The following is a 14,060-nucleotide window of genomic DNA, read 5'->3' on the forward strand; positions in this document are numbered from 1 at the left end:
TTGCTTCTTTATGAACGGTATGCTTTGTCTGTGCAGCCGTCAAGAAACAATACTTTTCACTGTATGTTAATACATGTGACAATAATAAATCAAATCAAAAGCCTGGGTAAGAGGCGATGCAGACTCGATGGGCCGAATGGCCTCCTTCTGCACTGTAGCAATTCCATGTCACCATATTCAGTTCAATCAGAGTACTGAAGGAGAGGAGGGAAAAAGATAAGGTTGGGAGGTGAGGGGGGGATTTGGGCAGTCGGGTGCAGTGCCAAGAGGAGACACGCAATGTAAATCAATAAATAAGCGTTAATAATCAAATGCATCAAATGCTGTAGATCTCCACACCATCGCCCGAGACCTTACACAGAAGCAAAACGGGAGAAGTATGTCCGCAGCAAAGTGCACCAGAAAGTTCAACAGTTCAAACGCTTCATTGAGAACTATCGACGACACATCGTTTGTGTTCTCGTCTTCTACGGGATATCAGCTGGCGTGTTTGTAGAACGGGCCTACCGTAAGTACCATGAGCAGCTCCTTCCCACGTCTAGTCAGTATGACTTGTGGTTTGCTACCCCATGTACCGGTTGGGGGGAATAGCGGAGACGCATCAAAGGGGAAGTTAGATAAATACGTGAGGGGGAAAGGGTTACGTGCGGTTGACGGGGTTACATAAAGAAAAGCGAGAAGGGAATAGGTAAGATAGCAGCAGGGAGGCTGTTCCCACTGCCTGGTGAAACTAGAACTAAGGGATATGGCCTCAAAATAAGGGGGAACAACATTTAGGACTGAGTTGAGAAAGAACTTCTTCACCCAAAGGGTTGTGAATCTGTGGAATTCCCTGCCCAGTGAAGCAGTTGAGGCTCCCTCATTGAATGTTTTAAGGCAAGGATAGATTTTTGAACAGTAAAGGAATTAAGGATTATGGTGAGCGGGTGGGTAAGTGGAGCTGAGTCCACAAAAAAATCAGCCATGATCTTACTGAATGGCAGAGCAGGCTCGAGGGGGCCAGGTTGCCAACTCCTGCTCCTAGTTCTTATGAGGCTTCTATGAGGTATTAACACCAGTGTAGACCAACGGGGCCAAACTCGTGTGGGTGCAGTAAAATTTAATGGAATATTTGACTCCTGGGGGCAGATTTTCCTGTTTCACCCAACACGGGAATCGGAGCGGGCGAGGGCTGGGATTTTCCATGGAAAGGTCCGTTGACTTCGGGCAGGATTTTCCAGTTTCGGGGCGAGCACAGTTAGGAAAATCCCACCTCTGACCTCCATATTCTCTGTCCTGTTCTTGTATGAGACTTAGATAGCTGATCTCCGCTAGTCACAAACAGGGAATGCCAGCATCCTCTGTTCTCGTTTTAGTGATCGGCTGTTGTTGTGGATTGGAATCTGTTGTGATGTTCGAATCAAGAGTGATTGGCATAGAGGCATTGTCACTGGGCTAGTGAGCCAGGGTAATGGTCTGACGGACCTGGGTTCAAATCCCACTACGGGAGATGGTGAAAGTTGAATGCAATATAAATTCTACCGATGACCATGAAACCATTGTCGTAAAAACCCAACGGGTTCACTAATGTCCCTTAGGGAAAGAAATCTGCCATCTTTACCCAGTCTGACTCCAGAGCCACAGCAATGTGGTTGACTCTTAACTGCCCTCTGAAATGGCTGAGCAAGCCACTCAGTTCAAAGGCAATTAGAAAATAGGCAGCAAATAATGGCCCAGCCAGTGATACCCACATCTCATGAACAAATAAAAAGAAAAATTGCTGAGTGAACATAGCTCCCTACTGTAATTGGATGGGACGTTTTTTAAATTTCATTTTTTATGGGACGTGGGTGTTGCCCAGCCTTCGTTACCTTTGAGAAGTTCCATCTAACCTACATATATTAGAACACCAAGGAAAAATTTAGCGTGGCTAATCCACCTAACCTACACATCTTTGGTCACTAAGGAACAATTTAACATGGCCAATCCACCTGACGTACACATCTTGCAATATGGTGGCACGGTGGTTAGCACTGCTGCCTCACAGCAACAGGGACATGGGTTCGATTCCTGGCTTGGGTCACTACCTGTGTGGAGTCTCCCCGTGTCCGTGTGGGTTTTCTCCGGTTGCTGTGGTTTCCTTCCACAGTCCAAAAGATGTTGGGTTAGGTTGATTGGCCATGCTAAATTGCCACCGAGTGTCTCTACATCTGAACAGTGGGACCCTGGGCAATAAAGTTACGAGAAACATAGTTACCAGAGAATGTTGGGGAGTTCAGTGGAAGCCCAAAGGTAATACTAGCATAGAGTATATAGCGGTAGTCCAAAGATGTGCCGATTAGGTTGATTGGCCATGCTAAATTGACCCTAGTGTCAGGGGGATTACCGGGATGGATGTGTGGGGTTGTGGGAATAGGGCTTGGGTGGGATTATGGTCGGTGCAGACTCGATGGGTCTCCTTCTGCACTGTACGATTCTATGATTTTATCCAAATTGAGCCTTCATCGACTTTGTGAGTTTTGTTTTTTTCTCTTTTTTTCTCCAGACTATGCCATCGAAGCAGAGAACACTGGAATCCCACAAAATACGTATGTTGGCATTATTATATCCAGGGGAGCAGCTGCCAGTATCTCCTTCTTTTATGCCTACATCCTCCTCACGATGTGTCGTAACCTCATCACCTTTCTGCGGGAAACCTTCCTCAACCGTTACATTCCCTTTGATGCTGCGGTGGACTTCCATCGTTGGGTTGCAATGTCGGCTGCTGCCCTTGCAAGTTAGTTCACTCTCATTGTGCTGTCTTCTCTCACTTTTACCAAGGGTTCTTTCTAAGCTCTTTGTGTACTTTTTAAGAAATTCATTTTATAGATCTAGGCATCGCTGGCTGAGCCAGCATTTATTGCCCATCCCTAACTGCCCTTGAGAAGGTGGTGGTGAGCTGCCTTCTTGAATGGCTGTAGTCCCTGTGGTGTAGGTACACCCAGCATGCTGTTTGGAAGGGTGTTCCAAGTTTTTGACCCAGTGACAGTGAAGGAACAGCCGAAATATTTCCAAGTCAGGATGGTGAGGAATGGGAGAGACCTATGGTGAAGACGCATATGGCAGGATTTTACCAGCATGTCCGCCCGAGGTTCATACGATCCCACCCGAGGCCAACAGAGAATGCCGTTCTCCAAGTCTTGCCCACCCCTGGAATTGGGGCGGGCATGCTGGTAAAATTCCGTACTTAATTACCTCAGCTATGCAGAAAACATGAAAATATGTTACAGGGATAGAAACATGGAAATTAGAAGCAGGAGGAGGCCATTCATCCCTTCAAGCCTGCTCCACCATTCATTTTGATCATGGCTGATCATCGAATTCAATATCCTGATCCCTCCATATCCCTTGATCCCTTTACCCCCAAGAGCTATATCTAATTTCTTCTTGAAATCTCACAACATTTTGACTTCAACAACTTTCTGTGGGAGTGAATTCCACACATTCACCATGCTCTTGGTAAAGAAATTTCACCTCAGTTCTAAAAGGTTTACCCCTTATCCTCAAACTATGACCCCTAGTTCTGGACTCCCCCCACCATCGGGAACACTCTTTTTGAATCTACCCTGTCTAACCCTGTTAGAATTTTATAAGTTTCTATGAGATCTATCAATCAGAGAAGACGATGGCCTTGTGGTATTATCGCTAGACTATTAGTCCAGAAACTCAGCTAATGTTCTGGGGGCCCAGGTTCGAATCCCACCACAGCAGATGGTGGAATTTGAACTCAGTAAAAAAAAATCTGGAATTACAAATCTGCTGATGACCAGGGAACCGCTGTCGGAAAAACCCATCTGGTTCACTAATGTCCTTTAGGGAAGGAAATCTGCCGTCCTTACCTGGTCTGGCCTACACGTGACTCCAGAGCCACAGCAATGTGGTTGACTCTCAAACGCCCTCGGGCAATAAACAGTAGCCAGCCAGCGATGCCTGTGTTGAGAGTCAACCACATTGCTCTGGTGTCACAGGTAGGCCAGACCAGGTAAGGATAGCAGATTTCCTTCCCTAAAGGGAACCAGATGGGTTTTCCCATGACACTCATGTTCCACGAATGAATAAAAAAATTAGCATTGCAGTGTACGTTATTCATTATATTGAGAGAATGTCGCACATGAACCTTGTCTGTAATAACAGCCACGTTTTTGTTCATTTCCTCAGTTTTTCACAGTGCAGGACATGGCGTCAATATCTACTCGTTCTGTGTCAGTTCCCTGAGTAGCCTAGCCTGCCTATTCCCCAGTGTTTTCGTCAATGATGGGTGAGTTACAGACTGCCTCTCCCTGTCGCCAGGCCAGCGCGCACCTTGACCCCTAGAGGTCATGCGATCAGCTGCCCTGGATTTCGATGAATAGCCGAGTATTTAGAACTGGCCAAGCAAATGAGGAAGACAAACAGATTAAAGAGAGAGACGGCACTCACAGTGTGGGCTGGGGGTGGGGGGGAGGGGGTGGCATCACCCATGTGAGGACAAAGTCTCCTATTGTAGAAAGTTGGATTAAAGGAAGCCTTATAGTCTAGGGCCTCTTGCTGACATGGCCCCAGTTGGCAACGCTACCCACTCGTTCAGTATCACTGATCTATACACATCACTTAAATCTGGGGCATTCTCAATCAAAGTCTTTCTAACTAACAAGGAAATTCTTCTCCTTGTTCGCAGACATTAACATACCTGATCCCCAGGAGCTGTGTATGACAGCTGAAAATATCATTGCGGAAAATCTGGTTTCAGCAGTGCAAGTCAGACTGGGTTAAAATTCATTTGCTCTCACTGTGTAAAGTCTTGTTAGACCAGACATGTACTAGTGCCCACTTGTTCTGATGTGGAGATGCCAGAGTTGGATTGGGGTGGGTACAGTGAGAAGTCTCACAACACCAGATTAAAGTCCAACAGGTGTATTTGGAATCAGAAGCTTTCGGAGTGCATAGCCAACCCACCTAACCTGTGTATCTTTGGACAGTGGGAGGAAACCCTCAGCAGCTGGAGGAAACCCACGCAGACACAAGGGGAACATGCAGACTCCACACAGTAAGCACTGCCCACGCTACTGAATAAACCTGTTGGTCTTTAACCTGATGTTGTGAGACCACTTACTGCGCTCACCCCAGTCAAACGCTGGCAACTCCGCATCAAACTACACAGAGACAGTGACCCAAGCCTGGGATTGAACCCAGGTCCCTGGCGCTGTGAGGCGGCAGCGCTAACCACTGTGCCACCATGCCGTCCTAAATATCGGAAGCCATGGCCCAATTTATTAATCAAACTACAACATATTCCCTTAGCTTGTCATGGTTAAAAAGTGCAGAAATAACATGGGATAAAAGGAGACGGGCAAGTGGGTCTAGACAATTTCCATGTCCCAAGTTGCAGACTTCCAGTTTAGTCCTGTAATGAGGGAATGCAGCACTGTCAGACGTGCTGTCTGCTGAAAGAAACATTAAACCAAGGTTCTGTTCAGCCTCTCAGGTTAAAGTAAAATCACTCTGTCTTGTTAGTCCAAGGCTTCTGCAGAAATGTTTGAAAGTGATGATTATGAGACAATGCATTACACAAGAGGCACATTCTGAGTGATTGGTACCTCTGATGTCTCAGGTTGGATGTCGAAGTCCCAGATTCAAAGTGACGTTTGTTTTTACCTCCTTTTGTTTTATAGATCAGAACTTCCTCGGAAATATTACTGGTGGATTTTTGAAACTATTCCAGGTGAACATGAAGGGGGATTATTCCACTGATGCCCTTATGAGGCCCAATGTATAGAAGGCTCAAACCATTCAAGTTGTGCAATTAAGACAGAGCTTACAATCTGACTTGCACCCTGGAGTTCTCCAAACATTAATGGTGGTTCATTCCTTTAGATCCCAATGCTCAAATCTCCAGAATTCCCTCTCTAAACTGCTCTGCCTCTCTACTTCCTTTTAAAATATTCTGAACTCTCTTTGAGTAAGATGTTGGATATAGATCATAGAATATAATCCTTACAGTGCAGAAGAGGCCATTCAGCCCATCATGTAGGCACCGACTTTCTATTAGAGTATTTTAACCAGGGTCTCTCCCCCTCCCTAGCCCCATAACCCCACACATTACTCATTAAGTGGCTAATCCCACTTAATCTAAATATCTTGGGATACTAAGAGACAATTTAGCATGGCCAATCCATCTAACCTGCACATCTTTGGACACTAAAGGGCAATTTAACATGGCCAATCCGCCTAACCGCACATTTTTGGACACTAAGGGACAGTTCAGCATGGCCAATCCACCTAATCTGCACATGTTTGGACACTAAGGGGCAATTTAGCATGGCCAATCTAACTAACCTACACATCTTAGGATAAGTAGGGGCAATTTAGCATGGCTAATCCACATAACCTGCACATCTTTGGTCTGTGGGAGGAAACAGGAGCAACCGGAGGAAACACATGCAGACACGGGGAGAATGTGCAAACTTCACACAGACAGCGACCCAAGTCGGGAATTGAACCCGGGTCCCTGGCACTGTGAGGCAGCAATGCTAACCACTGTGCCACCATGTCACTTGATTAATGAGACATCCCCACTCTGGTTGTGACAGGCAGTTTCATTCCACGTAAGGTCCACCTTATAAGAGGTATGACCCACAGATTGGATAGATGATGAAAATAATTATCGGCAGGCATTGTGTAGGAACTGAGAGTGCATGGATGGAGGAGCTAATGTTGTGCTAAATGTTTTCAATTCTAGGGATGAGCGGACTTCTACTTCTTGTCGTCATGGCGATTATGTATGTCTTTGCTTCTCGCCAGCTCCGTCGAATGAGCTTCCGAGCCTTCTGGGTGACTCACCATCTCTACGTCATCCTGTACATTCTGGTAATTAAGCTCATACTTCACCTCCTAATGTGTCTGTAAAGGTAACTCTGCCTTTCCCTGGCATCATAATTTGCTTCAAATTCAGCCTTGTCACATGGGTGCCTCCTCCAGTCATTGCCCAATCAGTTCATCTTCAGAAGATTGGGTTTGGGCCAACATTTCTTGAGCTGCTGTTTCGTAAGAACTAGGAACAGGAGTAGGCCATCTGGCCCCTCGAGCCTGCTCTGTCATTCAATAAGATCATGGCTGATCTTTTTGTGGAATCAGCTCCACTTACCCGACCGCTCACCAGAACGCTTAATTCCTTTACTGTTCAAAAATTTATCTATCCTTGCCTTAAAAACATTCAATGAGGGAGCCTCAACTGCTTCACTGGGCAGGGGATTCTACAGATTCACAACCCTTTTGTGTGAAGAAGTTCCTCCATGACTCAGTCCTAAATCTGCTCACCATTATTTTAAGGCCATGCCCTCCAATTCTAGTTTCACCCACCACCTGTTACCCAGGTGGTCTTAAATTGATCCCAAGACTTTCACTAATGTTTAATCTTTGTACCATTTCATTGATTTGACACGGTCACGCGAGATACAGTGAAACACATTGTTTTGCGTGCTGTTATAATCCGGGTCAGAAAATCCAAGGTGTTTTATGAAGTCTGCCTAGACCATAAGCTTTGCACTTTGAATTTGGCATGCGTAAGCACAAGGTGTTTCGCTCCAGTATGATTCCAATGATGCACTTGGGAGCTTTTACCAAATCTTATTTAAGAATACAGTTAACACATAGAAAGAAAATTAGCAATAACTTTTACCAATTACAAACAAGATTTAAAAAAATGATATTGTATAAACCTTGAGAACTAAATGCACTGTTCCAACACAATAATTCTTCTTACAAACATACATCCGTCCCAGGTTTAGCGCAGAAAATAAGAATGCTCATGCAATTTTGTAACTCAGCAATATCTGCTGTGAATTTGTCTGCTGGATAGAATTGAAACTCTGACTTCCCTGCCTTGTAACTTCCAGCAGAACTCAAGGTACAGCTAAACCATTGCTGGTCTTTAGCCAGCAACCACTTAGACAATTTTTTCACTCCAGGAAGGCAAGAAAACTGCTTCCAACATAACCAAATTTCTAATAACAGGGAGAGAGAGACACACACTTACTTCCTTTAGCCAGAATCTTTGTACCATTTCATTACCACACCTTCTAACTAAAACAGCCAGCCAGCAACCAAAAACTGAAAGCAAAAGAACTCTTGTCACCAACCTGTCAATCATTCTTCCCCCGAACAATTTGACAGGATCATAAAACTCTAGGACATTGCATTAGGCCCAGATTAAGAATAAACAAAACCTCATTTAAGCAGCAATAAAAGGACATCTAAGCAGACAAGTCAGCAAAATGATTAAAAAACAAAGCTGCTTACAAACCGCAGGGATCTGACTAAAAAAATACATTTCTTTAAGGCACAGTAGCGTCACAGTGCTACCCATACAAACAGCACCATACATAGCTAACAAAGAGCCACCACGCTCTGGTGCCATCTTGAAACATGGATATAATCGATCCACAGTGAGAGCTGTACCACATCTCCATTCCCCCACCGCAGGGATCGGTTGCAAGCAGTCCAGGGGTCTTGTGCTGTGGTCAGGCCCTGTAAACCAAAGGAACATAACCAACAGGAGAAAGAAGCAAAGTCCCAAAAGATAAAGACAGCACAATATATTGCTGCCCTACATATCAATACAGAGAGAGGCAGAAGGTGGGATTCTCCAGCTGCACAAAATCCCATCCGAGGTCAACGGATCTTTGCATGGCCCATGTCCCACTTGCTGTGATTCCTGTGGTGAGCGGGATGGGAAGTTTCCATCCGGACACTGTAAACATGGATACATTCAAGACTGAGTCTTTTTTTAATATCCCTAGGACATGGGCATCACTGACTGGGCCAGCATTTATTGCCCATCCCTAGTTGCCCTTGAACTGAGTGGCTTGCTCGGGCCATTTCAGAGGGCAGTTGAGAGTCAACCATATTGCTGTGTGGCTCTAGAGTCACATGTACGCCAGACCGGATAAGGGTGGTAGATTTCCTTCCCTAAAGGACATTAGTGAACCAGATGGGCTTTTCTGACAATGGTTTCATGGTCATCAGTAGATTCCTAATTTCAGATATTTTTTATTGAATTAAAATTCCACCATCTGCCGTGGTGGGATTTGAACCCGGGTCCCCAGAACATTACTTGAGTTTCTGAATTAATAGTCTAATGAGAATACCACTAGTTGCCTAAGTTCAAAGGGCAGGTGAGAGTCAGCCACATTGCTGTGGCTCTGGAGTCACATGTACGCCAGACCGGGTAAGGACGGCAGATTTCCTTCCCTAAAGGACATCAGTGAACCAGATGGGTTTTTCCGACAATCGACAATGATTTCATGGTCATCAGTAGATTCTTAATTCCAGGTATTTTTTATTGATTTCAAATTCCACCATCTGCCGTGAGGGGATTCGAACCTGGTGTCGGCAAAACATTAGCTGAGATTCTGGATTAATAGTCAAGCTGTAATACCACTAGAGGCCATTGTCTCTCCTTAAGTATGACAGATTTTTGATCTACACGGGTGTCTAAGGTTATGTGGGGGAGTGAGGGCACAGTCAGGAGAGTGACCTTAAAGCCACAATCAGTTCAGCCATGTTTCGTTTCCCCCCACAGATGCTCATTCATGGGAGTTCGAACCTGATCCAGCAGCAGAGCTTCTACCTGTACTTCATTGTGCCTGGACTCATCTACCTGGGTGACAAGCTGATCAGTCTCAGCAGGAAGAAGAAAGAGGTTACTGTCGTCAAGGCTGAACTGCTGCCCTCAGGTACCTGAGTATGACCTTTGACTTCCTGTGGTTGGACCTGATGGTTTATGGAAAATATAGAAGAATAGAGGACAGGAGCAGGAGGAGGCCATTTGGCCCTTCGAGCCTGCTCCACCATTCATCATCATCATGGCTGATCATCCAACTCAACAGCCTAATCGTTTCGCCCCATAACCTTTGATCCCATTTGCCCCAAGTGCTATATCCAGCCGCCTGCCAATGTTTTAGCATCAACTACTTCCTGTGGTAATGAATTCCACAGGCTCACCGCTCTTTGGGTGAAGAAATGCCTTACCTCTTGAGGACAGGTTGCGCAGATTAGACTTGCATTCACTTGAATATAGAGGGTTGAGCATTCCCTTGGCTGAGGTGTTCAAGGCGGCGCAGTGTGAGGTTAGTACTGCTGCCTCACAGCACCAGGGATCCAGGTTCAATTCCCAGCTTGGGGTGACTGTCTGTGTGGAGTCTCCACATTGTCAGTGTGAGTTTCCTCCGGTTTCCTCCCACAGTCTGAAAGATGTGCTGGTTAAGTGTATTGGCCATGCTAAATTGCCCCTCAGTGTACCTGAACAGAAGTGTGGCGACTAAGGGATTCTCAGAGTAACTTCATTGCGGTATAAATGTAAATCGATTTGTGACTTACATTGTAAACAACACCTGTTCTACTCTTCATTTTATTTTGTTCATTTTACGGGACATGGGCGTCACTGGCTGGGCCAGCATTTATTGCCCATCCCTAATTCCCATCGGAGAGTGGTGGCCCTACCCCACATTAAGGCTGGACTTCTCCACAGCTCTGTTACCTGCCTTCAATATCCACATACGCCCTCAAGAACACAGTAGCTCATGTGTCTGCTTGAGCCTTGGCACTGTACAGCACATATGAAAACTTGGAGTGAGCCATCAGTCGTCCTGGGAATTGTTCACAGTGCCAAGTTATTTGAGACGTGGGTGAAATTCGACACAAGCAGGGTTGGGTAGAGCTACTTCTGGGTTTGTTGCAGTGAGAAAACCTGAGCCAATGCGATGCTAATGTTCCTTTTAGAATCTTTTAGCTGAGTAATTAATAGGGAGCGTATTTTTATATGGTCCTTAGTGACTACATTAATTCAAATTATGTTGGCACATTGAATAATATCACACAATGTGATTCATTGAAAGGCCATTTCCAGCATTCCCATAGTGCTTCCCTGAAAAATAGATAGAGATGATGAAATAACTGTGTGCATAAAGTATCATTACTATGTGGTATATAGTGTTACTGCATGGTATATACATTACTGCATGGTATCTCATAGATTCACGATATCGTTATAGCATGGAAGGAGGCCATTTGGCCCATCATGTCTGCACCGGCTCTCAAACAAGCATCATTTCCCCGCCTTTTCCCCTGTATCCCCTGCACATTGTCTCCATTCAAATAATCATCCAGTGCCCTCTCAAATGCCTCGACTGAACCTGCCTCCAGCACACTCCCACATAGCACATTCCAGACCCCCAACCACTCGCTGCATGACAAAGAAATTCTCATGTCACATCTGCTGCTTTTGCAAATTATTTTAAGTCTGTGCCCTCTCGTTCTCACTCCTTTTCATGAGTGGGAGCAGTTTCTCCCTGTCCAGCTCCCTCATGATTTTGAACATCTCTATCAAATCTCCTCTCAGCCTTCTTCTCTCTAAGGAGAACAGGCCCAACCTCTCCAATCTATCCTCATAAGTTTGTCATCCCTGGAATCATTCTTGTAAACCTCTTCTTGCACTCTCTCCAATGCCTTCACATCCTTCCTAACATGTGGAGCCCTACCCTCTTTATTCAGAGGGTAGTAAGGGCGTGGGCTTAGCCCTGCCTGCAGCAGTTGTGGACTCACCACTATAAGGACATTCAAATGGTCAGTGGATAGGCATATGGATAACATTGGAACAGTTTAGGTTAGAGGGTTATTAGATTCTTTCCACTGGTCAGCGCAACTTCAAGAGCCGAAGGCCCTGTACTGCGCTGTAACGTTCTATGTTCTATAAAACTGTACACAGTATTCCAGCTGAGGGCTAACTAGTGTCTTGAGTAAGTTCAGCATAACCTCCTTCTTCTTGTATTCTATGCCTCTATTGAGAAAGCCCAGAATACTGTATGCTTTATTAAACTGCTCTCTCCACCGCTCCTACTATCTTTAATAGCTCTTAAGAATTTGACCTCTTATTTTACATTGTCCCACCATGTTCTTCCCACCAAAATGCATCATTTCACATTCTCCACTTTGAATTTCTATTTGCTGCCTGTGTCCCCACTGTGTCACCCACAAATGCTGGAAGTTTCCCCTGTACATGAAGGTCAAGATCATTAACATATTATCAGGGAAAGCAAGGATCCCAATAGCAGCCCCTGGGGACTCCACAACAAGTTTCCCTCCAGCCCAAAACATACCCATTAGCTGCTACTCTGCTTCCTATTGTTCAGGCAATTTTGTATCTACGATGCTACAGTTCCTTTTGTTCCATGAGCTATAACTTTTCTCACAGGTCTGTGCAGTAGTGAATCTAATATATGTATATAGTATAATGTTGTGATTGCATGGATTTGATTTGATTTATTATTGTCACATGTATTAGTATACAGTGAAAAGTATTGCTTCTTACGCACTATACAGACAAAGCATACCATTCATAAAGGGTGCAGAATGTAGTGTTACAATCATAGCTAAGGTGCAGAGAAAGATCAACTTAATGCAAGATAAGTCCATTTAAAAGTCTGACAGCAGCAGGCAAGGAGCTGCTCTTGAGTCGGTTGGTACGTGACCTCACATTTTGTATCTTTTCCCAGAAGAAGTTGAAAGGGAGAATGTCTGGGATGTGTGGGGTCCTTGACTGCCGACTGCTTTGCCGAGGCAGCAAGAAGTGTAGATAGAGTCAGTGGATGGGAGGCTGGTTTGCGTGATGGATTGGGCTATATTCATGACCTTTTGTAGTTCCCCGCAGTCTTGGGCAGAGCAGGAGCCCATACCAAGCTGTGATACAACCAGAAAGAATGTCTTTGATAGTGCATCTGTAAAAGCTGGTGCAAGTTGACAATAATATACACACACATATATTAGACCATGATTTGCAAACATATAAAGTGTCATTATTGCATGGTATGTATATATATGACCATGCAAAGGTCAAGCTGACCTTGGGCAGAATTTTCCGGCTTTGGGACAAGCATGGCTGGAAAATCCCAGCCCTAGTGTCATTACTGATTCCGGATTTGAGAGGGTTGGCTCATGAGGACAGACTGAGTAGACTGGGGCTATGCTTATTAGAATTCCGAAGAATGAGGATGATGTTACAGAAACATGTAAGGTTATGAAGGGAATAGATAAGCTACAAGCAGGGAGGTTGTTTCCACTGGTGGGTGAAACTAGAATCAAGGGGCACACCCTCAAAATAAGGGGAAGCAGATTTAGGACTGAGTTGAGCAGGAACTTCTTACACAAAGGGTTATGAATCTGTGGAATTCCCTGCCCAGTGGAGCAGTTGAGGCTACCTCATTGAATATTTTTAAGGCAAGGATAGATAGATTTTTGAACAGTAAAGGAATTAAGGGTTATGGTGAGCGGGCGGGTAGTGGAGCTGAGTCCACAAAAAGATCAGCCATGATCTTACTGAATGGCGGAGCAGGCTCGAGGGGCCAGATGGCCTACTCCTGTTCCTTGTTCTTATGTTTACTGTATGGAATATATAGCATTACATGGCAGGAAAATCATTTACACAATTTTTTTTATCCACTGTTTACCAAGAAATAAATTATAAGTTTAACAACATTTAAAAGTCAAGTTTGTGTTGGGGAAATATAATGCTATCTCACATAAATCAAATAAAAGAGAGAACGACTCATAATTAACTTGTGCCTTTTGTGACCTCAGGATATCTCAAAGCACATTCCAGAGCCATAAGGTTACTATGAAGTCTCCATTCTCAGGTACAAGTGCCATCTACTCTTACCTGTTTTCCTTGGTTGTAGGTGTTACTTATCTCGAATTTAAACGTCCCCAGGATTTTGAGTATAAGTCTGGTCAATGGGTCCGCATCGCTAGTCTCTCGCTGGGACCCAATGAGTACCATCCCTTCACCTTGACGTCAGCTCCCAACCAGGACACCCTCAGTCTCCACATCCGAGCAGTGGGACCCTGGACAACAAAGTTAAGAGAAATATACTCGCCTGAGAATGTCGGGAAGCTCGGCGGAAACCCAAAGGTAATACTAGCATTGAGTCAGAGGTGGTGGTATTCCAAAGTAGTCCAAAGATGTACAGGTTAGGTTGATTGGCCATGCCAGATTGACCCGCGTGATGGGG

At 44.9% G+C, this 14,060-nt stretch overlaps 1 protein-coding gene across 1 annotated transcript in view; it reads left to right on the plus strand.

Moving 5' to 3' along the window:
- Positions 1-14,060, plus strand: part of duox (dual oxidase) — a gene marked incomplete at its 5' end in the record, with an annotated part of 82,427 nt that overhangs the window by 56,026 nt on the left and 12,341 nt on the right. Inside the window, 7 exons of the mRNA XM_080215995.1 lie at positions 330-508; positions 2,525-2,755; positions 4,177-4,276; positions 5,670-5,719; positions 6,737-6,864; positions 9,578-9,731; positions 13,728-13,960. Of these exons, the coding sequence (XP_080072121.1) occupies positions 330-508; positions 2,525-2,755; positions 4,177-4,276; positions 5,670-5,719; positions 6,737-6,864; positions 9,578-9,731; positions 13,728-13,960 (1,075 nt within the window). The remainder of the gene's footprint in view (positions 1-329; positions 509-2,524; positions 2,756-4,176; positions 4,277-5,669; positions 5,720-6,736; positions 6,865-9,577; positions 9,732-13,727; positions 13,961-14,060) is intronic.

Source organism: Carcharhinus amblyrhynchos, chromosome 32 (assembly GCF_965287045.1).
Source record: "Carcharhinus amblyrhynchos chromosome 32, sCarAmb.v2.hapA, whole genome shotgun sequence".
NCBI lineage: Eukaryota > Metazoa > Chordata > Chondrichthyes > Carcharhiniformes > Carcharhinidae > Carcharhinus > Carcharhinus amblyrhynchos.